Source organism: Gracilinanus agilis, chromosome 2 (genome assembly GCF_016433145.1).
Source record: "Gracilinanus agilis isolate LMUSP501 chromosome 2, AgileGrace, whole genome shotgun sequence".
Taxonomy (NCBI): domain Eukaryota; kingdom Metazoa; phylum Chordata; class Mammalia; order Didelphimorphia; family Didelphidae; genus Gracilinanus; species Gracilinanus agilis.
In genome coordinates this window covers 449,915,941-449,939,768 of record NC_058131.1, presented here as the reverse complement: position 1 = coordinate 449,939,768, position 23,828 = coordinate 449,915,941, and the positions used below count along the sequence as shown (strand labels likewise).

Below are 23,828 nucleotides of genomic sequence, written 5' to 3'. Positions count from 1 at the left end.
TGAGGATCTTGCATTTAGAATATTCAGATTTTTAAAATTTTTTGCTAATATTTAAGTTGCAGTAACATATTTTTGTTATCAAATAAAAATGACTCATGTTTATAATAATAATTCTGAAAAAATGAGCACTTTCTGGTTTCAATTCAAATGTCCTTCAGAATATATTGGCACAATAAGGTCAGTGTTTCACATTTATAAAGAGGTTTTCTATGCTTTTCCCCATATCAGCACACAATTTTAAGAGTTCTTTTTATTGACTTTAAAAAATAAAGTTGAGTACTTTTGTAACAGCTTGGCAAAATATATTTAGCTCCTCACTCATATTTCTTGATATGTTATTGCTTGAGAAATACACAGTATGTCCAAAATGCTTGGTGGGGAAGGATGTCACATTTTTAGAGATTTATTATCCTGCTATCATCTGATCTCTGTCACTGCAGAGCCTAAAATAATTCTCCAACATATGATTTTTGTTTTAAAATATATCAATTGTGTTGAAAACTTCTCTTGAAGTGGCATTACTATCAATGAGTTTTCAAGGCAATGAATGTTTCCTAATATAAATTTCAAACATATCATATAATCAATTAAGCATTACCTCATCCATGTTCAATGAAATAGGAGGAAGAATTAAGTTTCTTAATGAATTGATCACAAAGGTCTTCCCATATACTTTGCTCTCCTTCCTAGCACATTATCTGCAAGTAGAACCACTGACAATTGCTTTTTATATGATTTGACAAGCATCATTTCAACCAAATCAATAATTGCAAGGATCAGCAATGTTTCTCCTGGCAAATTAAGAGTTATTACATTTAGTAATTTCTTAAACACTGCTGTAAGGAAACAGGTGGAAAGCTTACTAAATAGTTCTATGCCCGGAGTCAGAAAGACCTGAGTTCAAATATGGACTCAGACACTTACTAGCTGGGTGACTCTGGATAAGTGATTTAACTTCTGTCTACCTTAATCCACTGAAGAAGGAAATGGCAAATCACTCTAGTATCTTTGCCAAGAAAACCTCATGGACAGTATGGTCTATAGTGAAGTGAGACATGATTGAATGACTGAATGACAACAAAAAGATGTAAATAATTATTTTTATTTTACATAGTTAGGAGAAAAAGGGTTTTTTTAATATTAAAAATATCTTATTTTCTCTAAAACATTTCCGTGAATTGCCAATGTATTCTGCATATCCATTTCAAGATTTCATTTTGATTTATTAGGCTTTATGCTATCTGCAGCTAAAACATCAACATGAAGCAAATATAACTGTCTTTCCTCTCAATCAATAATGGTACTTGTGAATGTCAAGAATTACAACAGACTATTTTCTGGATTTGGGGATTTTACTATGTCTTTCTGTACTTCTGCTACTTATATTGACTTGCAAATGTTTATTACTTTATATTATTTATATTTATAATATTTGTAAATTATTTAACTTCTTAAAATTAGAGATAAAATTATAAAGCAATTAAACTTAAATTTAATTGCTGAAAAGTTCAAATAATTATACCTATCATTGAGGGGTACCATTTTGGAGGAAATCAAGAATGATGTTATAGAATCTTCTACATAAAGACTGTTTAAACTTACATTTTACATTCAAGTGGCACAAGCAGCATAACATCACAATTCATTTCTGTTGTGAACTTATACTAACTGATAAATACCAAGGCAAAATACACTCATATTTTGCATCAATGTGGACCACTAAACTTTTATCTTGTTTATGCATATTCAATATTAAATAACCATTGTTCTGCATTCATTGTCAGTCAGAGTAAATGTTAGTTTGTTAAAGTTAAAATGTTATGTGTTTTCATAGAAAAGAGTGGGTGTATTCTTGTGGGAGTTTAACTTGAAAATATACAACAGTTTTTAGGTACTACTCTCCCTTTGACTGGGTCTTAATCCTGACTCCTTCTCCCTGGACAGTGGGGCAGGATGTACTCCATAGTTTTGGTCTTTGTCAAGATTAACTTTTTTAAATGTGCTCTTGATCTCATCTGTTGCTCTTTCCTCCCTCTCTTCTCTCTCTCTCTCTCTCTCTCTCTCTCTCTCTCTCTCTCTCTCTCTCTCTCTCTCTCTCTCTCTCTCTCTTTGTTTTTCTCTCTCTTTTGTCCTCCCTTCATTCCCTTTTGGACATTACTGGAAAACCCTAATCTTGGAGATTCAAGAAGCCTGAAAAAGGCAGCTTTTCTTCTAAAGCAGTGATTCCCAAAGGTGCTGCAACAATCCAGAGGGTGGTGATGGCCACAGGTATATTTATCTTTCCTATTAATTGCTATTAAAATTTAAAAAAAATTAATTTCCAGGGAGCTAAGTAATATTTTTTCTGGAAAGGGGGCGGTAGGCCAAAAAAGTTTGGCAACCACTGTTCTAGAGGAAGAAAAACAAAAAAATAAATCAGAAATATAGCAAAATCAAAATAAAACAAAAAAGAAAGAAATTAATATCCATCTCCTTGAAAGAGNATAAGAGACAGCTCTCTCTCTCTCTCTCTCTCTCTCTCTCTCTCTCTCTCTCTCTCTCTCTCTCTTTGTTTTTCTCTCTCTTTTGTCCTCCCTTCATTCCCTTTTGGACATTACTGGAAAACCCTAATCTTGGAGATTCAAGAAGCCTGAAAAAGGCAGCTTTTCTTCTAAAGCAGTGATTCCCAAAGGTGCTGCAACAATCCAGAGGGTGGTGATGGCCACAGGTATATTTATCTTTCCTATTAATTGCTATTAAAATTTAAAAAAAATTAATTTCCAGGGAGCTAAGTAATATTTTTTCTGGAAAGGGGGCGGTAGGCCAAAAAAGTTTGGCAACCACTGTTCTAGAGGAAGAAAAACAAAAAAATAAATCAGAAATATAGCAAAATCAAAATAAAACAAAAAAGAAAGAAATTAATATCCATCTCCTTGAAAGAGTAACCAAATTGGGAAGAAAATGAAGAATAAAGTTCTAGACTTCACCTGTCCCCTTCAGAAGGACTGAGTCCAGATCTCATCAACACCTCTTCCATGTGGTTTGTGATTATGAATCTTTGCAGTTCATACTGGGTCTTACAATGTAAAGTATTGATAATGAACAGAAGCAATACCAAAGATATGAGTCAGAAGGGTAGAACTTCTAGAAAAGTCATTAATTTTCATCTCCTACAAGTAGCCAGTCTTGGTGCCAATGCTGGCATACAAACTTGCCTGGCATCATCACTTCCTCAAGGTTTACTGGTCCAAGATAGCACATTCCTCTACCTGGGAGTTCCATTGGGAAAGCAATCTCAAATCTCAAATCTCTTTCAAAAGGCTCTGTTGAAGGTTACTGCCTGTTTTCTGAGGGACTGCTAAGGACTTACCTTCCTCTTCATTTAGGAACTCAGGATTCCCACCAAGTGAGCAATAGGATCTCATTTCACTTGACCCCCATTGCCCACCCTTACCAATCTTCCACCTATGAGACAATACACCGAAGTACAAGGGTTTAAAAAAAAAAAAAAAGAAAGAAACATACTACTTAATAGACAGGAGTTTCTCAAAGTATATGGAAAATTTTGAGGGAAGAGGAACTTTGAAGCTTACATGACTGCCTATTTCAACAGGCACAAGATGGCTAAAAGCAGTTATCCTAATTGGGAAGTCTTCCTAGGCTTGGTCTGGGAAATCAGTGATTTGGAAAGTCCTCCCCTTCTGAGGGTGGCATTTATGTGTCCTGGATCTGGATTCTGGGAGGTGTGACCTTAAGATGTTGATTAGCCAAGACAAACTTCTTACCCAGAAATGGGAAAAGAAGGCCAATTTGCCAGTTGGTCCTGTATTGCTTCTGACTACACAGGGCAAAGCCTCTGTTCATTACTATTCTCTCCAGACTACATGCTACTCAGCCAGAGCTCTGAACACTGCTGAGGAATCAGTGCATATGAGTATCTTATCTGACCCTTTCTATAAGTTGTGTTTTGTTTTTTTCAAAAACAAGATCCTTGGCTTGTAACTCAGTTTCCTGAAGGGAATTACTGAAACCCTCATCCAACAGTTACTGAGTTAAAGGCAGCTGAAATTCAGTGGCATATCTCTCATATCAGGTAAAAGTCATTGGTGAATATGGCAAAGGAGCCTTCCTCAAAAGCCAAGACCTCATAGGTAGGGGTTGACTGGGCTAGTGGAAGGAGGATGGGAATTGAGAACCCAGGACACAGCTACATAGGGTGCTACACTGATTGAATTATCCCTCTATTCATTAGCATCCAACAGACCACTTCCTATGCTCTACACATCTATAAGCCCAAGGGGAAAGACCATTAGATAGTCCACTTAGATCTTGCAGAGGTATAGCCTCTTATGGGTCCCATTTGAAAGAAGCAAACTTGGGGATAAATGAGGTGTAAGGAGTGTAGGTTCTCAAAAATTCAAAAGTGTTTAATAGGCTTCTGGTTTTCCTTTTTAGACTATGTGAAAAAGGGTGTCAGAAGCTTGTTTTAGCATGGGTCAGGAATCATTTGAGTTCTCCCCATCTATTATTTTCCTAAAATGTTGACTGTAGTCTGGACCCTAGACTTTCTTAAGGCTAATCCCTAATCCTTATTGCTCATATAAATTGGATGGTGATCCAATCTAGGGCCTCTGCCAACATGGTTTCATCTAGTTTGGTCAAGGTTATATCATCAATGTAGTGATGTGATTTCCCAATTTCTGTGGGAAATACAGCCTCTGAGGTATCTGTCCACTAGAATTTCATTACGAAGAAGAGTTTAGGGTCTCTGGAGAAAGAACATACTACATTCCTTTTCATATCAAAGTAAATGCTTAATTATTCCAAGCCTCAGGAATAGAAAGAAAATAGAAATAGCTGCATGCCTCTCACTAGGGATCTTGACTATCTGTGCTACTAAATTGATGAGGTCAAAAATATCTACAGTAATAAGTGTAATAACTTTATTTAGCTCCCTTTAATCCATTGCATGCTACCTGATGCTATCTTTAGCATCAGTGGTTCTATGACATTGTTGTTTGTCATGAAGATAATGTGGACAAAGTGACAAGAGTCAGAATGACCTGAGTTCAAACCCTGCCTCAGACACTTATGAGTCATGTAACCCTGGGCAAATCATTTGATCGCTGCCTCAATCTCTTTATCTGTAAAAGGGGGATAATAATAGCATCTTCCTTTCAGGACTGTTGCAAATATATAATGAGATAATATTTGCAAAGTACTTTGCAAAAATTAAAGCACTACATAAATGTCAGCTATATCATCATCAACAACATCATAAACATTGTTATTATTAAGTAAGAAAAGTTGGTATAGCAAAGTATCTAACCTCTGAAAGAGGCCATAACTAAAGAGGGAATAGCTTTCACCTCTCAAGGGATCTGATATTGGTTGGTATTAATTAAACAGGGTGGTTTAGATCAGTTCCAAATGTTTCAGTTTATCCTTATATACAAAAAAGTTTCAAAGAGGTGGACTACAGGTACTAAACACAAATGCTCATTAATCTTCTTCCTTTAGTAGCCTCTCCTCTAACCCTATGCCCAAACCTCTGAAAAAACTGGGGTATTTCAATGAGTCTGTTGGGGATCCCTTGGTATGATAGTAACCTGACAGCTGATGTTTAACAATAAAAATCTTATATGTGCAATTTGGTTGGGGATTTAAAGATGTTGGCTTTGCTGAGACTGAAAGACCCTTACTACTTACTGGATTTGTGTGACAGACTACTATCAGCTTGATAACAGGTTGGTGATCAATTGCTTCCTCATTTATCTGTTACAGTAGGGGCCACACCCAAAGATCTTTCTAGGACAAGACACCATGCTTCCTCCTGACATCCTCAGAACACTTATTTGTCTTTATAGCTATACTTGTCCAGAGAATAAATGAAACCGTCCTGATGTCCTACTTTAATTTTACCAGTTGATCTGCCCACACCTCTATGGTGGTGTGACAGAAGAGATGAAAAGCTAAAGCTAAAATCACGCAGGCAGAGCTACACCCAGAATGTGGGATCTAACTGTCTCAAAAGCAGGCTGGTCATAAGGTATAGCAACTTCTTGTCTTTTCTTTTTTCCATATGAACTAATTTATCAAACCCATGTCTTTAAATATAATTTTAAATAATTTCATTATTTTAAATGATAAAGATAAAAATTTTAATAATATTTTAAATAAACTCTTGTAGAACTTAATCAGGGAATTGGATGCAATGAAAATTCATCTCTAGGAGGATTAGGCACAACTACCATCTCAGTCACTAAAAAGTGACAAATGACATACATTCTCCATCTGGGAACCTCTAGTTGATATAAGTAGCTTTACACAAATAAGTCTTCTTTAATCTCCCTGAATTGATGGAACTCTGATACAAAAAGGAATTCTGAATTGACTCCATTAAATCATATGTTCATTAACCATTCTCCTAATGACTTATTTTGTTGCTGTTTAAATTTCTATAAGTGCCCCACTTCCTAGCTGATGAAAGGCTATTCATCCTCTGACACCCTCCCTCTGCCACCTGATAAATGTAATAATATGGTAAATAAAAGCTGGCTTTGGACTATGACAGATTTCTACTTCTTCTCTATTTCTTATCTTATGTTTTATCTCATATTTCCATGTTTTATACTTATGTCTATGGTCTATTGCCTGTTGGCCTCTGATGCAATTAGCATCACCCCCTTCAATTGTACTATTCTTCATTATGTAATCCTTAAAAACTAAGAGCTCTCTGAAGTTGCTGAATATGCTATGCCTGTTCACTTTCATTTTGTAAATTCTACCTATCCAGCCTCTCAAGAAACATTAAAAATATCCAAAGAATGTTTCACTTAGTATTACTTTTATCCACATGCATAACGATTCCTTCTCCCTGACCACAACGTGATCAAAAACGACACTGTGATCCAGATCTACTTCAATTATTACCAAATGTAGCAGGCTAAGCCTGACATAGTTCAGATCTGACCTCAGACACTTCCCAGCTGTGTGACCCTGGACAAGTCACTTAACCCCCATTCCCTAGCCCATACCACTCTTCTGCCTTGGAGCCAATACACAGTATTGATTCCAAAATGGAAAGTAAGGGTTTTCTAAAAATAAGTAAATAAAAAATAAAATAAAATGATCAATTTTTAAAACCAACTTCATGGAACCAGGCTGAGAATCCCTGCTCTAGATCATTGCTCTACAGTATTTCCTTTCCTGGAGTATTTTTCTTCCTCCATATCCTCCACACAGTTGCCAAAATAATTTTCCTAAAATAAAAGTTTGCCAAAACTTTTTTCTTTGATTTGTCAAAATCACTATGCTGCTCAAAAATGTTGAGGGCTTTATTATCACCTCTAGAACAAAATATTAACTCCATATTTAAGTTCTTTCACTTGTCTACCTCTGTTATGAGTAAGATTAGATTAGCTAGTTATTAGGTATTGATTATATATTGATTAGGAAGTACCTAGCAGGAAGGAGCTGAAGCTGGGAATTCCAGGTTGGAATGAAGGAGGAGGAAGTCTATCTGTGCTGTGTGTGGACTCCATTAGTGGTAGGCAAAAACTGTTGCCAGCCTGGGAGAACTCAGAGCAAAGGACACCTTGCATCCTGTTTTCCCCTGGGATCCTGTGTGGTGTGGCATTTAAGGAAAGAACAAGAGAAGAGGACAGTGCTTCAAGCAAAACCCTTACTGCTTAGTTCCTGAGACAACTGTAGCTCCTGGCATCCAGACATCATCAGTGGATTGCAGTGAAAAATCCCAAAGCCACAAAAGCCCAGCTGTACTCAAGCCTGGCAGGTTCCAGGTGTGAGGCAGAAACCCAGAGACTCCAGTATAGCTCCTTGGGCCCTGTTAGATAGCTTAAATTAGTGTAGTGAATAAGTCCTTCCCTGTCCCTTTGCGTTTTGTTATTAGGTGTTAAGATTTTAGAGTAGTCATTCCTATCCCTCCTTTTAGTTGTTTCTAATTAAAACCTAATTTCACCTTGTTACCTTGTCAGTAAATTCAAGGCCTCTGGCCAGAGTGACAAGTTGGCTGTTATTTTCCAGTTGGGAGTGGTGTAGCTGTACAAGACTTCAGTGTCCAGTTTTAGTCTCTCTTACATCCCAGAGAGTGTTCCCACAAACCCCATAGTTGATTTTAATATCCCTGGTGACCCCATTACTTATATTTTCCTACACCTCCCATCTACAATTTATAGACTTGACATTCCAAGAAGAATGGATACTATTTGATTGGATACTCTGAATTCAATATGCTATCTCTTATCTTCATATTTTTCAAGGCATCCTTGGAATGCACCTCTTGCATATCAGAATTTTTCTCTACACTAAAGCTAGGTGGCTCAGTGGATTGAGAATCAGGCCAGAGACTGGAGGTCCTGGGTTCAAATCTGAACTCAGACATTTCCTAGCTGTGCGACCCTGGGCAAGTCACTTAATCCCCACAGCCTAGCCCTTAGCTGGTTCTAAGGTTCTAAGACAGAATGTAAGGGTTTAATTAAAAAAATAAATAAATAAAGACAGTTGAGGTGCCAACTCCTAATTGGAAGCCTTCTTTGATTCACTCATATGTCCATTTTCTCTCCTTCCTTAAAGGATCTGTATTTATTTATTCATGGACATGTTGAATCCCCTCAAAAGAAGGTAAGCTCCTTGAGGAGTAACTATTTGTTTATATCTTTATACCTACTTAACTTGGCACATTAACCAGCACATAAAACAACCAATAAATGAATATTTTTTATGGGTCTGAGTTTCCTTACTTTGTCTTATTCTTCTTACACTATACTTAATTGTCTCTAATGTATCCCAGGAAAGAAGATTAAATACTTTGTGGGTGATATTATAATCTCAATCATATAACTGAGAATTTTTGAAAAAACTAATAAAATACAAAATCTTGTGTATTTGATACATTTTTTGAGTTAGCATACTTAAGAAAACTAATGAACTAATGTGCTGTGTCAAAATTGAATTTAAAGAGAGATAAATTTAGGTCCAAGATGCATATTTCTTATTATGACATAGAAAGAACAATAAATCAAAATAAATGTGACATAAGTTTAAACTTTTTTTGTAATTTACAGTATTTAAATTTACTTAATAAATAAATAATTCAATAAATAAGTAATTAAAAGTAAGTTCAATAAAGAGTTTGTTTTGAGAAATACTGATAGTAAGATTCTAGTTCCCTCTTTTCAAATATTTCAAACCTTTAAATAGTAGTTACTCTGCAAGGTTGTGATAAATCTATAAATTAACAAATGATATTTTATTAATATAAGATTAACGCATGAAGCCTTGTAAATTTTTAATTACTCTTGCATTATTTTAAACTACATATTCATGACAATTAGTAAGAATTTTGCTGACACAAATGTCTGTGAGCTCAAGTTCCAATTGATTTCCAATACAATGCAAATTCTGCCTGACAACCTTATACTCTAAGTCAAGACACACATGCATGAAATGTCACATATCTCGATTTATCACTAAATCAGTCAATACAAGCTTTTTTCTGAACCCACAGTCATTCACCTTGTGTTGTGTGTGCACAGCAGAGCTCTGACCTCAAATAATGAAATGAACTAGTGACCCTTGACCAGAAAACCTCTCTGCCACTACTATATCTTAAAAATAAAACTAAAAAGAATACTATTCTATATATTATAAGTTGTTTATAATACTATAAGTTGTTTGGAAGTATGTGCATTATAAATTATTTTTAATTTATGTTCTATTTTATTTTTTTAATTATGAGAAAAAATGTAGAAATAAAAACAAAAAGACTAGACATATAATGGAATAATACAACAGTCAAAAAAAATCACAAAAGGAAAAAGGCTACATCACAAATGACAGAACAAGTAAGAAAAAGAGGGCACTGAAAAAAAAGATGAGGAAGAAACCATATAACTTGGTTTTAAAAATTATTTCTTCTTTATAATAAAATGATTTTTTAAAAATCAGATGCTATACTTAAAATGTACAATTCAAGATACAAAGTCAAGGACTATAGAGAGCTAAACAGGAGGAAAATCCATGAAGCTTTCTGAAACCTGGTTATCTTTTTCTTTGGTAATCTGAACTCCTATTGTACTTACAATTTGCACATACAACTTGTGACTATGAATTTTATTATCTTAACATATGCATGTGAGCTGCCTTAGTAGAAAGAGAGACTTTAAGGCTGCATTTTTCCCTACTAAGTCAATACTTTAAAAAAAATTAAAAAACATAAATATATTAGGGTTCTGTGTTCTCTGGACCTTTTCAATATAAAGATGAGGTCTACTTTAGAAAATTGGAAAAATCTTCTTTTTTCCTTAACCTACTTTCATCCTGAATTCCCTTAATAAGTATATAAATCATTCTTATTAAGATTTTTATAGATATGAGAAAGTAAGCATATGGTAAGGTAATTACTGATGGTACTCTTAGCAGCATTTTTTCTAGTAATAATACTGTGATATTTTTCCTAGTAATTTGTTAATTACTTTTTGACTATCTAAAGAAAGAATCTCTTAAAATCTCAAAATTGTATTGTCTCCAGAATATATTTCTTTTACACAAATTTGGTCTTGTCTGTCCACTTTTCCATCTTTGCCTTCTTTAGTGCCATTTACATTCCCTCAAATATCTTATTAGATAAATTCTGACAGATCTGCTCCTTATTCTTTTTGGTTCTTTCTAGAGGAAAAGATAAGTCACAAGAAGAAAAGATAGAATGTGTGTTGGGCTTATTTTAGAACTGGGCAACTGCCTAAGGGCCCTTTTCACAGATGCAAATAATCTCAGTATATGAAGCATTGAACATAAAACTTTAAATGAAACGGTAACCTATTCACTGCATACTTAGAGTCTACAAACTGGCACAGGAAAATTAGGAGTTAAATGAGAAATTCAAGCCATGAACAAATTTTGGCACCTTTGTTTTTTGTATGAGCTGATGAACTCATGTACTAGAAAGTTTCTTGGGGCTCTAGCCAAGACCAGGAAGAAAAAGCTCCTATCTCTATGAGAATAGGCCCAAAGTTAGCCTTGAAATAAGTCTGACTCTTTTCCCCACTTCCCCTTCTCCCTCCTTCATCCTATTCATCATATTCACATATGACAAATATGGAGGTACGGGAGTATGGGTGTGTTTAGGTGGTATATGTTCACTTCCAAGAAAGAACTGGAGTCTGAACATAGATCTAAGCATGCTAATTTTTCACTTTATATTCTTAGTAGGTTTTGAAAAAAATATATTTCTTCTTCCACAACATGACTAATATGGAAATATTTTTTGCATGATCACACATGTAAAATTATATCAAATTGCTTACCTATCTTTATGTCTAAGGGAAGGGAGAAGGCAGATGGAGATAATTTTTAACTCAAAATTTATAAGAAGAATGTTCTGTTTGTACTTGTTGGAAAAATAAAATATTAATATAATAAAAATTTTCAAATAAAAGAAAAAAAGAATTACTGGACTACCTGAAAGCCATGATCAAAGGAAGATCCTACACACTCATTTTTCAAGACATCATAAAGGAAAAATGCTATTATATCCTAGAACTATAGGGTAAAATGGAAATTGAAGGAATTCAGTTATCATCAGCCACAAGAGATCCCAAAATGAAAATTCCCAGGAATATTATAGCCAAATTCCAGAATTCCTAGGTCAATGAGAAACTACTTCAATCTGCCAGAAATAAACTCAAAGATCCAAGTGTTTGGGGGTACAAACTCAACAGTTGACAAATCGTAATATATAGTCAAAATGGATAAATGATTTAGACATAAAGGGTGATAGCATAAGTAAATTAGGGAAGTATGGAAGAATGTACCTGTCAGATCTATGGATTGTGGAAAAGCTGAGAGTATCACAGTAAGTAAAACAGATAATTTTGATCACATGAAATTAAAAAAGATTTGTAAAAACAAAACGAATTGGGTTGGGTGGGATTTTAAATGAAGTCTCTCCGATAAAGGCATTATTTCTCAAGAATACAGGGAACTGAATCAAATTTATAAAAATAAGAGACATTCCCCAGTTGATAAATGGTCAAAAGATATGAAAAGGCATTTTTTCCAAAAAAGCAAGTAAAGTTAGCAATAATCACATGGAAAAATGCTCTAAATTACAAATGATTAGAGAAATGCATATTAAAATAAAACTAAGATACCAATTCACACTTATTGGTTAACATGACAGAAAAGGAAAACAGCAAGTATTGGATGGTCTGTGGAAAAATTGAGACACTAAAGCACTGCTGGTACCGTTGTGAACTAATCCAACCATTCTAGAGAAAAATTTGGAACTATACTCAAAGAACTATCAAACTGCATACTCTTTGACCCAGTATCACCACAAATAGATCTGCACCACAAATAAATCAAAGAATAGGGGAAAGGACATATGTATACAAAAATATTTATAGTAGCTTTCTTTTGTGGTGACAAAGGATTTGAAACTGAAGATATGCCCATCAATTGGGAAAAGGTTAAGAAGCTGTGGTATATGGTTACTATAGAATACTATTATGCTATGAGAAATGATAAGCAGAATGGTTTCAGGAAAATCAGAAAGGCTTATATGAACTTAAGCAAAATGAAGTTGAGCAGAAAAAGGAAAACATGGTAATAGCAATATTATAAGAATTATTAACTTTGAAAAACTTAGCTACTCTGATAAAAATAACGATCCAAGATAATTCCAAAGGGCCCATGATGAAAAATGCTACCTACCTCTAGAAAAAAAATTGAACTCTGAATGGAAAGAGAAATATTTCTTAATTTATTATTAAATAATATATGAAGAGTCAGATATGATCGAAAAAAGATTCAATAATACTATCTATCAGGCAAGCAATCAATGATGTTGGAGAAAAATTAGCTCAGTATGAGAATTCATTTAACAAGATATGACCAACATATGTTGCTTGGATGAGGTGCTTTTGATAACCTATATTAGTTTACAAATGTTTACAATAAATACTTTTGCAAGAAGCCATTTTGGACCAGCATGATTGCCAGTTACTGAGTTAGAACATAGAATGCAGAGAGGGCATTTGAGCTGACATGAGACCAAAAGTCAGTTGAGATGTGCCTATAAAAGGAGGAAAACTTAGAACATCAGGGTCTCAATATTGAGATTCTGGTGGGAGAATGGGTCATCTCAGGATTGTCTCTTAGCTAGGTTAGTGATATCTGTTAGGGTTAGGTATCTAAGCTGCTCATAGATTATTCTGTGTGTATCAGCATCCAACTTTATTTATCAATCAACATCTATTATATCAACATCAATATACAAATCTAAATATCAACAAGAAGATCAAATACAAAAGCAAAATCATTGTGGACTGAGATAAAAACCATCAAGCCAGAGGTCTGACCAGGCATTCTGCCAGGCAGACTTCAGGATATCAACTTCTTTAAAAATCTACTGAAGATTTAGTATAAATTCAATATATAGATAAGGTTTTGGATTCATCCTTAATCTCTCTTTCCTCATTGTTCACCCCAATCTTTCCTTTACCTTATTTGTTATCATTAAATTAGTTACCACTCCTGGGCTAAGGATGGTCCCTAGCCCGGATGAAAAAGGAGGAGGGTTGGGCGTGGGGCTAGCAACCCCACCCTGTAAAAACTACATCTGCTAAAGAAACTGCAACCTAAAGTAGGGGCAGCTGGGCTAGCTCAGTGGATTGAGAGCCAGGCCTAGAGACGAAAGGTCCTAGGTTCAAATCCGGGCTCAGATACTTTCCAGCTGGGTGACCCTGAGCGACCCATTGCCTACTGGTTGTGGCCCTATGCACCTAGAATGGAGTCCCAGGATAAAAAAAAAAATTAGTTAATATAAAGAAGATTAGTTAATTAGTTAATATAAAGACTAGGTTTATTCTCAACATTCCAAGGGGAAGTTTGTCAGTTATTGATTCTCCTGGCAAATATATTGAAGATGACTTTATAATTACTGATCTTCTAGTTTAAATCCGACAATCACAGTCAGAAATAGAGTTCAGAGTTTATTACCCTTGAAGTCATTATATAATCTAATTACTAACTGAGGGAAACCAATCACTCCCTCATTAGTCAGTGGTAGTAGGTGGGCAACTTATTCCTGTTAGTTGATTCATCACAGCAGGGTTATTGAAGCAGATTCTAAGTAAACTCACTTTACCATTCATATAAGAGGTTTCACCAATACCTCCTCTTGCTTCACACCTCTATCACTAGGAGCTGGGGTTTTATATATTCATTACAGTACGTACTCTTTCAGAGACTTCTCCAGTTGTCTGGCTCGTGAAATGGCTTCATCTCTCTCCTCATTGGCTAACTGCAGCCTAGACATGATAGCTTCATCATGTTCTCTCTGTGCAAAATAGATCTCTTCAACCAGAGCTGTAAAAATAAACAATTTGTATTTAACGGAAGACACTGAAAGAATAAGGATATTCAATATAAAAGAACACATGGATATCCAACCAAATCAATTCAAAAGTAAACTAGTTTTTAGAGAAAGCAACACTAAACACCACTACTGCAATAGTTTTAGAAATAGAGTACTCAAAATAGAGTACAGACTTAGATTTTGCACACTCCCAATTCAGAAGCATAAGATCAGAATGTAAAACAAATTCTTGCAGACCTTTAAATTGTAAAATCCTAGATTTCTCCTAAAATATTATTTATATAAACATCCTGATTTCTTAAAGTTAATTATGCTTTTTGGACAAATCGAAGGATGAAACTATATCCACGAAGTATTGACTAACAAAATGAAACTTAATCATCATTATCTTTCTAGACAAGAAATCTTTATGCTTCACTTTTCATAAAATCAGCAATTTTAGTGCCAATATATATATATATATATATACATATAACATAGCCTCTGAATGCATTTTTATTTATCAACTTACATCTTAGACAAATTTTGTGCCCTATCTTGAACAATGTTTTATTTTAAAACAAAAACTTAATAATGACAAAGAAATCTAAATCCTTCCATCTAAATTTCAAATAATTGAAGATGTGGGTAATTGGGAAGATGATACAATTGTTATTTTTACATTACTCTAACAACTCCAAATTGAGAAGAAAATTGCTTAATAGAGAATTAAGCGTTCTAAACAGGAGAAAACTGAAATACTACCACAAGATATAAAGTATTATAAAATAAAAGTGGAGAGTCAAAAAGCACCCATTCAACCTACTATAACTAAACAAAGCTTTGAAGGGCAGAGCTCTCTCAATAACCTGCCAAGCTTATATTTCAAGTTGTGATGGCTTTTACCCCTTTGCCTCAATGTGGTGACTCAATCTTACTTCTCCTTTTCCCACTGCATAGAGACAGGAAATAATAAGCTATTCACTCATGTGACTAAAAGAGTTAGTAAATCTCAGGGTGGGGGAGCAGAAGAGGGTAATAAGAATCAATGTCTCAGAGCTGGCTAGAGGGGAAGGGTTTCCTTTTCACATGAAAGAATGCTCCATGCTGTTAGCATAATGAGAGAAATATTAAAAAATACTGAGGTTTCACTTTATTCCCTGAAAATTGGTAAAAATGATAAATATGGGAATTGTCATTGCTGGTGGGGTGTGGGAAGATGGGTATGCTATTAGATTTTTAGTAAAGCTGTGATAGAGCTTAATAACATACAATTACATGGTATTTGTATATGTATATACATAATATACTTTAATTATATTCATGAAGCACCTAAAGTTTTCAAAGCACATCACATAGGCTATCTCATTTCATCCTTACAAGGAGATTGGGGCGTCTCACTGCAGGGTCCTCTTTGGCTCCAGCAAAACAAAAAGTCTATAAAGTTGTTCTATCATTATGTTCATTTTTCAAATGAGGAAACTGAATCTTGGAGATAATTAAGTGAAGAAGAGAAAGGAGACAACCAAAAGGTAATTCTTAATGAAGAAAAAAAAATTTTAAGATCATTTTACAAGTTCCTGATGATACGAACACGTGCTTCTACTGTACTGGCTTTTCCCCATGCTATCCAACCATTAATATGTAGAGTCTCTACTTCATACTATTATTAACAACCACATGAAAGAATGTTCTATGTTATTAGTACAGTACAATGAGGGAAATAAAAATTAAAAAATACTAAGGCTTCATTTCATTCCCAGAAAATTGGTAAAGACAATAAAATATGGGAATTGTCATTGCTGCAGGAGTTATGAGAAGATAGGTACATTGGTAGATTTTTGATAGAGCTGTGAAGCAAAATAATTATTTTGGAAAGCAATATGGAAGTAAACAAATAAAGTGATTAATATCTCCATGCCTTTTAATCCAAAGATTCCACTAAGCCTAACTCATAGAGGACACTGATAAAAAGAAAGTCTGCATATGCACTAAAGAATTTATAGCAATACTTTTTGAGGTAGTGAACAATTGGAAACAAAGAGGATGGCCATTATTTGGGGAATGGCTAAACAAGTTGTGGTAGAATATTACTGAGTTTAAACAAATAACAAATACGATAAATTCTGAAAATCATTTACATGATGATATACATGAAGTGAAGCACAGTGAAGTAAGAAGAGCTAAAAAAAACAATATATGCTATATGACAACAACCATTTGAACAGAAAAAACACTACAGTGAATAGTGAATGCTACAAAACTACAAAAATGGCTCTGAAAAATGTAACTGCCTTCACAGTGTAATACAAGGGTGAAAGCCAGGATACACCCAAACACCCACAAATGACAGGATACACAGGATAACTGGGAACCTACACAAGGGATGTGGGAAATGGGTAAAAACACACTGGTAGATGAATGTCAATTAACAGTTACTGGTCACCACTTAAGCTGGGGAAAGACAAGATTTGAAGGCTATCCTTCTGTGGGTCCTTTCTTGGGGTCTGAGGAAGGCACAGAAAGTAAAGTAAAACAGTTTATTAAGAGTTTAAGGATTAGGTATTGAGGAAAACATCAATCTAAAACTACTAGTCTAATGGGTAAGTTCTGGGCAAGAAGGTGGGAAAAAAACTACTCTGTCTCTATCAGAGGTTGTCAGGTCAAGCTGCTAGGTCAGAAGGAGATTGGGGTGTCTCACTGCAGGGTCCGGCTCCAGCAATGTTCAAAGCTTTCCAGGATCCACAGAAAATAATCCACAATAGGGTAAAGTCAGGGAGCTGAACCAGTCTGGTATGTCCACCAACCAAAACTGGATTCATTGCTCACCTGATCTTTCCATGGGCAGATGGTTTCAGCAGGAGATAATCACTTTTCTGGGCTCTTCACTTTAAGCAGCTAAGTTTGCACCCAACTGTCATCAGCTACAACCAAAGAGTCTCTCAGAAAAAGATCTCTTCACTTCACAATTCCATGCTTGGAACTCTCCATCACTTGCCTAACAGACCTCGCTGGTAACTTATACTTAAATCTTAATTTTCCTCATAATAGCTCCAAAGAAAGTCATGAGAAAGTGCCTTAAATTCATCACTGTAGAGGTGAAAAGTTCACAGATGTGGTACACTTCATCTATTTTCAATTTATTCTTTGTATTGATCAATTTTAAAATATATTGTTTTTTAATTACATGTAAAAGCAAATTGTTAACATTGACTTTCTAAAATATTGAGTTCCAATGCCCAAAGAATTTTTAAAAACTGCCTGCCCTTTGATCCAGCCATACACACTGCTGGGTTTGTATTCCAAAGAGATAATAGAGAAAAAGACTTACACATTCTTAGCTACACTCTTTGTGGTGGCAAAAAACTGGAAAATGAGGGGGTGTCCATTGATTGGGGAATGGCTGAACAAATTGTGGTATCTGAAGGTGATGGAATACTATTGTGCTGAAATGAATAATGAACTGGAGGAATTCCATGTGAACTGGAACGACCTCCAGGAACTGATACAAAGTGAAAGGAGCAGAACCAGGAGAACATTGTACACAGAGACTGATACACCATGGCATAATCGAAATAGGCTTCTCTACTAGCAGCAATGCAATGATCCAGGACAATTCTGAGGGATTTGTGAAAAAGAACACTATCCACATTCAGAGAAAGAACTGTGGGAGTAGAAACACAGAAGAAAAACATATGATTGATCACATGATTTGATGGGTATATGATTGGGGATGTTGACTTTAAAAGATCACTCTATTGCAAATACTGATAATATGGAAATAGGTTTTGAACAATTATACATGCATAACTCAGTGGAACTGCTTATCAGTTCTGAAAGCGGGGAGAGGGAGGAACAGAAGGAAAAAACATGAATCATGTAACCACAAAAAATTTTCTAAATTAATTAAATTTTATAAAACTATAAATAAATAAAGTGTTGAGTTCCATATTCTTTGACTCTCCCTCTACCCAAAAACCAGAAAGCAAATTGATCTAGATTATATTTGTTTTGTCATGCAAAACATATTTCCACATTGTTACTGTTGTGGAAGAAAGATTGTATCTAAAAACACATGAAGAAAATGAATTGAAAAATAGTATGCTCTGATCTGCATTCAGACTCCCTCAGTTCTTTCTCTGTAGGTGAACAGGATTTTTTGTTGAGTCCTTTGTAATTGTCTTGCATCACTATCTTGATGAGAATTGCTAAATCCTTCACAGTTGATTGCCTTTATGATATCGCTGTTACTGTATGCAACGTTCTTCTGGTTCTGTTCACTTCATTTTATATCAGTTCATTTAAGTGTTTCTAGGTTTTTCTGAAATTTCTTGCTTGTCGTTTCTTATACCACAATCATATTCTATCATATTCATATACCACATCTTGTTCCACCATTCCCCAATTGATGTACATCCTCTCAATTACCAGTTCTTTGCCAACAAAAAAAAAAAAGTTGCTAGAAACATTTTTCTACAAATAGTTCCTTCTCCCTTCTTAAAGAACTCTTGGATGCAGACATAATAATGGCATGTCTGGATCAAAGGGAAGTACAGTTTTATAACCCTTTTGACATACTTATAAATTGCTCTCTGGAATGGTTGAATCAGTTCACAAATCCACCAACAAACAGTGCATTTGAGTGTTCCAGATTTTCCATATTCCCTCTAACATTCAGCATTTTCCTTTTCTGTCATATTAGCCAATCTGATAGTTAGAAGTAGTAGCAGAGTTGTTTTAATTTGCATTTCTCTACCCAATACTGACTTAGAATATTTTTTTCATATGATAATATATAGATTTGATTCCTTTATTTGAAATCTGCCTGTTTCTATCCTTTCATCATTTATAAAACAGGGAATGTCTTGTAATCTTATACATTTTACTATTTCTCCATTTTGAGAAATTTGAGATCTATTTGAGAAATGAGACTTTTATCAGATACTTGCTGTAAATTTTTTCTTACCTTTCTGTTTTCATTCTAATCTTGATTATATTGGCTTTGTTTGTTGAAAATAACTAAATCCTAAAAAATTTAACATAATTAAAATTACTCATTTTATATCATGTAATACTCTATCTGTTGGTCATAAAGTCTTCCCTTATCAAGAGATCTGAAAGGTAATTTATTCCATGGTCTACTTATACTATCCCCTTCATTTCTAAATCATGTGGCCATTTTGACCTTACCTTGGTGTATAGTGTGAAATGCTAGCCTACCTCTAGTTTTCTGCCATTTTGTTTTCTAATTTCCCAGCAGTTTTCATTACTTCATTCTTGCTCCAAAAGCTTAAATCTTTGGGTTTATCAAACACTAGATTACTAGGGTCATTTCCTACTTGTGTTGTGTATCTAATCTTTTCTACTGATCTACCACTCTATTTCTTAGCAAGCAGCAGATTCTTTTGATGATTACCAATTTAATATAGTTTGAGATCTGGAAGAGCCAGACCAACTTCCTTCCTTCACATTCTTTTCATTAATTCCCTTGATATCCTTGACCTTTTGATCTTCCAAATTAATTTTGTTATTATTTTTCTAGTTCTATGAAAAATTGTTGGTAGTTTAATTGGTATGGCACTGAATAAGTAAATTAAGATTTATTTTGTATCCTAAAACTTTGCTAAAGTTGTTAATTATTTCTACTAATTTTTACAATTATTATTTTGATGATTTTTCCTCTTTTAAAAAAATATGGAATAGCTCTCTGGGGGATGAAGCAGAAAGGGTATTGGAGAGATTTTAGAGCTATAACAAAAGATATCAACAAGAATTATTTTTAAAAAAGAAAATTTAGAAATGATTCTTCTCTGGTAAAATCTCACAAAACAAATGTAGAAAAGCAAAAAAATTAAGTAAATCCAATAGTGACACAAATTTGTATTCTATAAAGGATATCATAAGAAAAGATTAAAATTGGAGAGAAAATAACTAAATCCTAAAGAATCCACAAATTGAACAGAACACAGAAACAAAATTAATTTTTAACAAAAAATGGTAACAATGATACAATGTATTAAAACTTTTGGCAGCTAGGTGGAATAGTGAAAAGAGCTCTGGGCTTGGAAGCATAAAGACCCAAGTTCAAATCCAAATTCAAATACTCACTTAGCTATATAATTCTGAGCAAGTAATTTAATTTCTGTTTACCTCAGTTTCCTCAATTGTAAAATTGGAATAATAAAAGTACTTACTTCACAGGGTTGTTATGAGGACCAAATGAGATAATACTCATAAAAAGTACTTAGCACAATGCCTGGCACATTGTATGTATTATATAATGCTATTCACCTCTCCCTGAAGATTATTGTGAAGAAAAGGAGAAAACATTTGTAAAATATTTTTCAAATTTAAAAGTACTATACTACTAGTTATTATTGTTGTTGCTTTTGTTAGTAGTAGTAACAGTGCTAGTGTTCTTTTAGGATATAAGCAAAACAGACCTCAGTGGAAATTTTTTATCTCTAAATATTTTCATCAACAAAAAAAGAAATAATAAATGAAATTAATATGCAACTAAAATCAGAAAACTGACAATTTTTTAAATTCTGAAAGCCAAAGATGAAATTTTAAAAATGAAAGTAAAAATCACTGAACTGATAAATCAATCTTAGAAAACTGTAAGCTGTTTTATAGAAGAGAAAATTTTAAAAGGGAAGAGAAAAAAGAGAGGAAAATGCTATACCCTAAACTGTTATGTTCTCTATCTACTGCTCCACAATAAAGATATTAACAAACACCATCTCAGAATGACCAACAGGGGCACCTACTTATGGACTGAGCTGGAGGTACAGCAGAAAACTGAGAAGCTATCACGCAGACTTCAATAACATGTTCATTTTATGCTTTACCATACAAGGATATCATCATTATAAAAGCTGGCATAAAAATAAAGGGCATAAAACCTAACAAAATGAATGTAGAAAATCAAAACATCTCCACGCATACCCTAACCATGTTCCAGGTTACTGGGTAAATAGGGAAGTTGGTGAAAAAGGTTACTGAAAAAGGAGGGACCAAGAGAAAAAGAGACTCTGAGAGGCCTATCCAGATATGTGGCTTCCCAAGTCAAATTGTGGCTGCGATGTTAGACAGCCCCATCATGAGAGAGAGAATTTCCAAAACTGGCTCAAGTTTTCTGTGTGCAGCAGTGTTGTATGTGCTTGTAAATAAGCTATCCTGAAGTCCAAAGCCTAGTAAAGAAATCCAGGGTTTGGGTATGCCTTTAAACAGATGCAACAAATTGATTTCTCAGTTCTTACAGGAGGCAGAACACTCTGGTATCAATACCACTAATAAATTCCAAACTGTGGAGTATATGAACTGTGTATAGCAGACACTGAAGAACAGTGGTGGGTTGGCAAAGGTGTAAGGTGACAGGTTCTTCTCTAATGATCCCAAGTGGTTCCCTAAGAAGTACAAGAGAATCAAGACAAGAATGTTATTAAGCTGCAAATCAGCATCAATTACAGGGTATCTCTGGTGAGCATGTTTATAAGGATACCACATCAGATCTTCTGATCACCTCCTTACCTCCCTGGAATGGTTAAACTGTATATTTCTATCAGCGACATTCTCATGAAGGCTGGGGAACTCTTGAGTCCTTTCTGTTGCTAACTACCCATTCACTGATGATCCTGCTTCTCTTATACCTACAAGTATATCTATATCAAGGCCTTTTGACCTTGAACTTGCTAAAATTCACTCCCTCTTCCACCAAGTCAGCAAGACTAAGCAAACATTTTCACCCTCCCCTCTCCTGAACCAAAACTGGGATGTACCTGTCTCCTTCAACATTCTCCCACTGGGGCATGTCCTTTCACTTGGGAAAACTGACAAGAACCCTCTACTTCATACCAGCCATTTTAACAGTGTTCTGAATACATTTATCTCTATGGGACTGAAAAATATCTAGCAGGCTGCACATGCCTAGCAGTAGCTAAGAGGCCACTAGGAGCCCTTCCATGCATTTATATCAAGAATCAGAGAAGTATATAATTTAAGGGTTGGAAGAAACCTCTGAGATCAATTAGTCCAATCCCCACACAAAAGGAATTCCCACTATCATACACCTAATAAATAGTTACCAGACTCATAAAGACTGTAGCGTTAGAGTACAAAAGTCTGTGTCAGCCTTAAAATTTCAGTATTCCAAAATGTACCTAGCACATTATTAGTGGTAGCAATAATGAGGGAGCATGAACAATGGCAGTACCACCACAAAGATGAGAGACTCAAGCAGATGCCATCCAGGAATTCATAAGATGATGAAGTATTTGAATTTGAGTTCTAGGACTGTGTTTTTGGAAGCTAAAAGAAGCAATCATTCTTCCTGTTATTAACCATTTAAGAGAAAATGCAGCAAAGCCCCATGAAGCATACAACTTCTGTGTAATGGTTCTTCTGTTCATTCCTCCACAACTCAATGAGTGGAGAAAGCTGCTGTAAGGGGAGAAGAAAAGGCTACTCTTTTTCTACCACACAAGAAGTGATAAACATACATTGGTAAGGCTGAAGAATGGCCAGAGAGACCTATACATTTTTTCTCACCTACCTATTAAAAAGCAATTAGTTCAAAGGTTTCATCTTTACCAAACTGGCGGATGATTTCCCCTCCCTTTGGGTGAGGGCAAAGCCCAGGTGGATAAGTATATTCTGCCCCTGCAACCAGTAGTATTAGCTGCCTTCTTTTTATCCAAATGAATCATTTACTCTTTAACCCACTGTCCACCAAAATCTGAGTTGAAACCCTTACAGAGCTATACTGGAATGTTAATTCAAGAAAGAACATAAAAATCCTCTCCTTTCCCATAAAGGAGTAGAAAAAAGTTTCAAGAGCTAACACAGTCTCAGAAAAGGTAGTCATGGTACTACTTTTTTTTGGCAAGGATAAATAATTGTGAGCAAAAGTGTTCATTTTTCTTATATTTTTGTTTCTGTTTATATGTAATGAAATCTATTCAAAAAGAAGGAGAAAACAGTGTCTAAATAAAACTGGAGTCCATTTATAAAGAAGCACCACCAAATTGAAGCAGAACTTCTTTTTCTTTTATTCCTTGCCTGATGAACTGGGAGAGAAAAAAAACAAAGCCTAAATTAAAACAAAGAGAAAACATAGAAAAAGCAAAGAAACGACTATCTTATTCCTTATTTCTATACTATTATTTCTATATTGAAAAAGGTAGTTCATTTGGTGTTCAAAAAAAAATCAGGTCTAGAGATGGGAGGTCCTCAGTTCAAATCTGACCTCAGACACTTCCCGGCTATGTGACCCTGGGCAGGTCACTTGACCCCCACTGCCCATCCTTACCACTCTTTCACCTAGGAGCCAATACACAGAAGTTAAGGGTTTAAAAAAAAATCAGGAGTAGTGGCATTGCTATTGTTGTTTTTAATTTGAAGGGTTTTAAACAAATTATAATGGGAATAAAATTAAGCTTTGACATCTCTATTATGTGAGTGGGTCTCA

General features: G+C 34.7%; 1 protein-coding gene across 1 annotated transcript in view; it reads right to left on the bottom strand.

Moving 5' to 3' along the window:
- The window catches only part of MIPOL1 (mirror-image polydactyly 1), a 148,829-nt gene that overhangs the window by 21,955 nt on the left and 103,046 nt on the right, over positions 1-23,828 (bottom strand). The window contains exon 8 of the mRNA XM_044664775.1: positions 14,241-14,370. Within this exon, the coding sequence (XP_044520710.1) occupies positions 14,241-14,370 (130 nt within the window). The remainder of the gene's footprint in view (positions 1-14,240; positions 14,371-23,828) is intronic.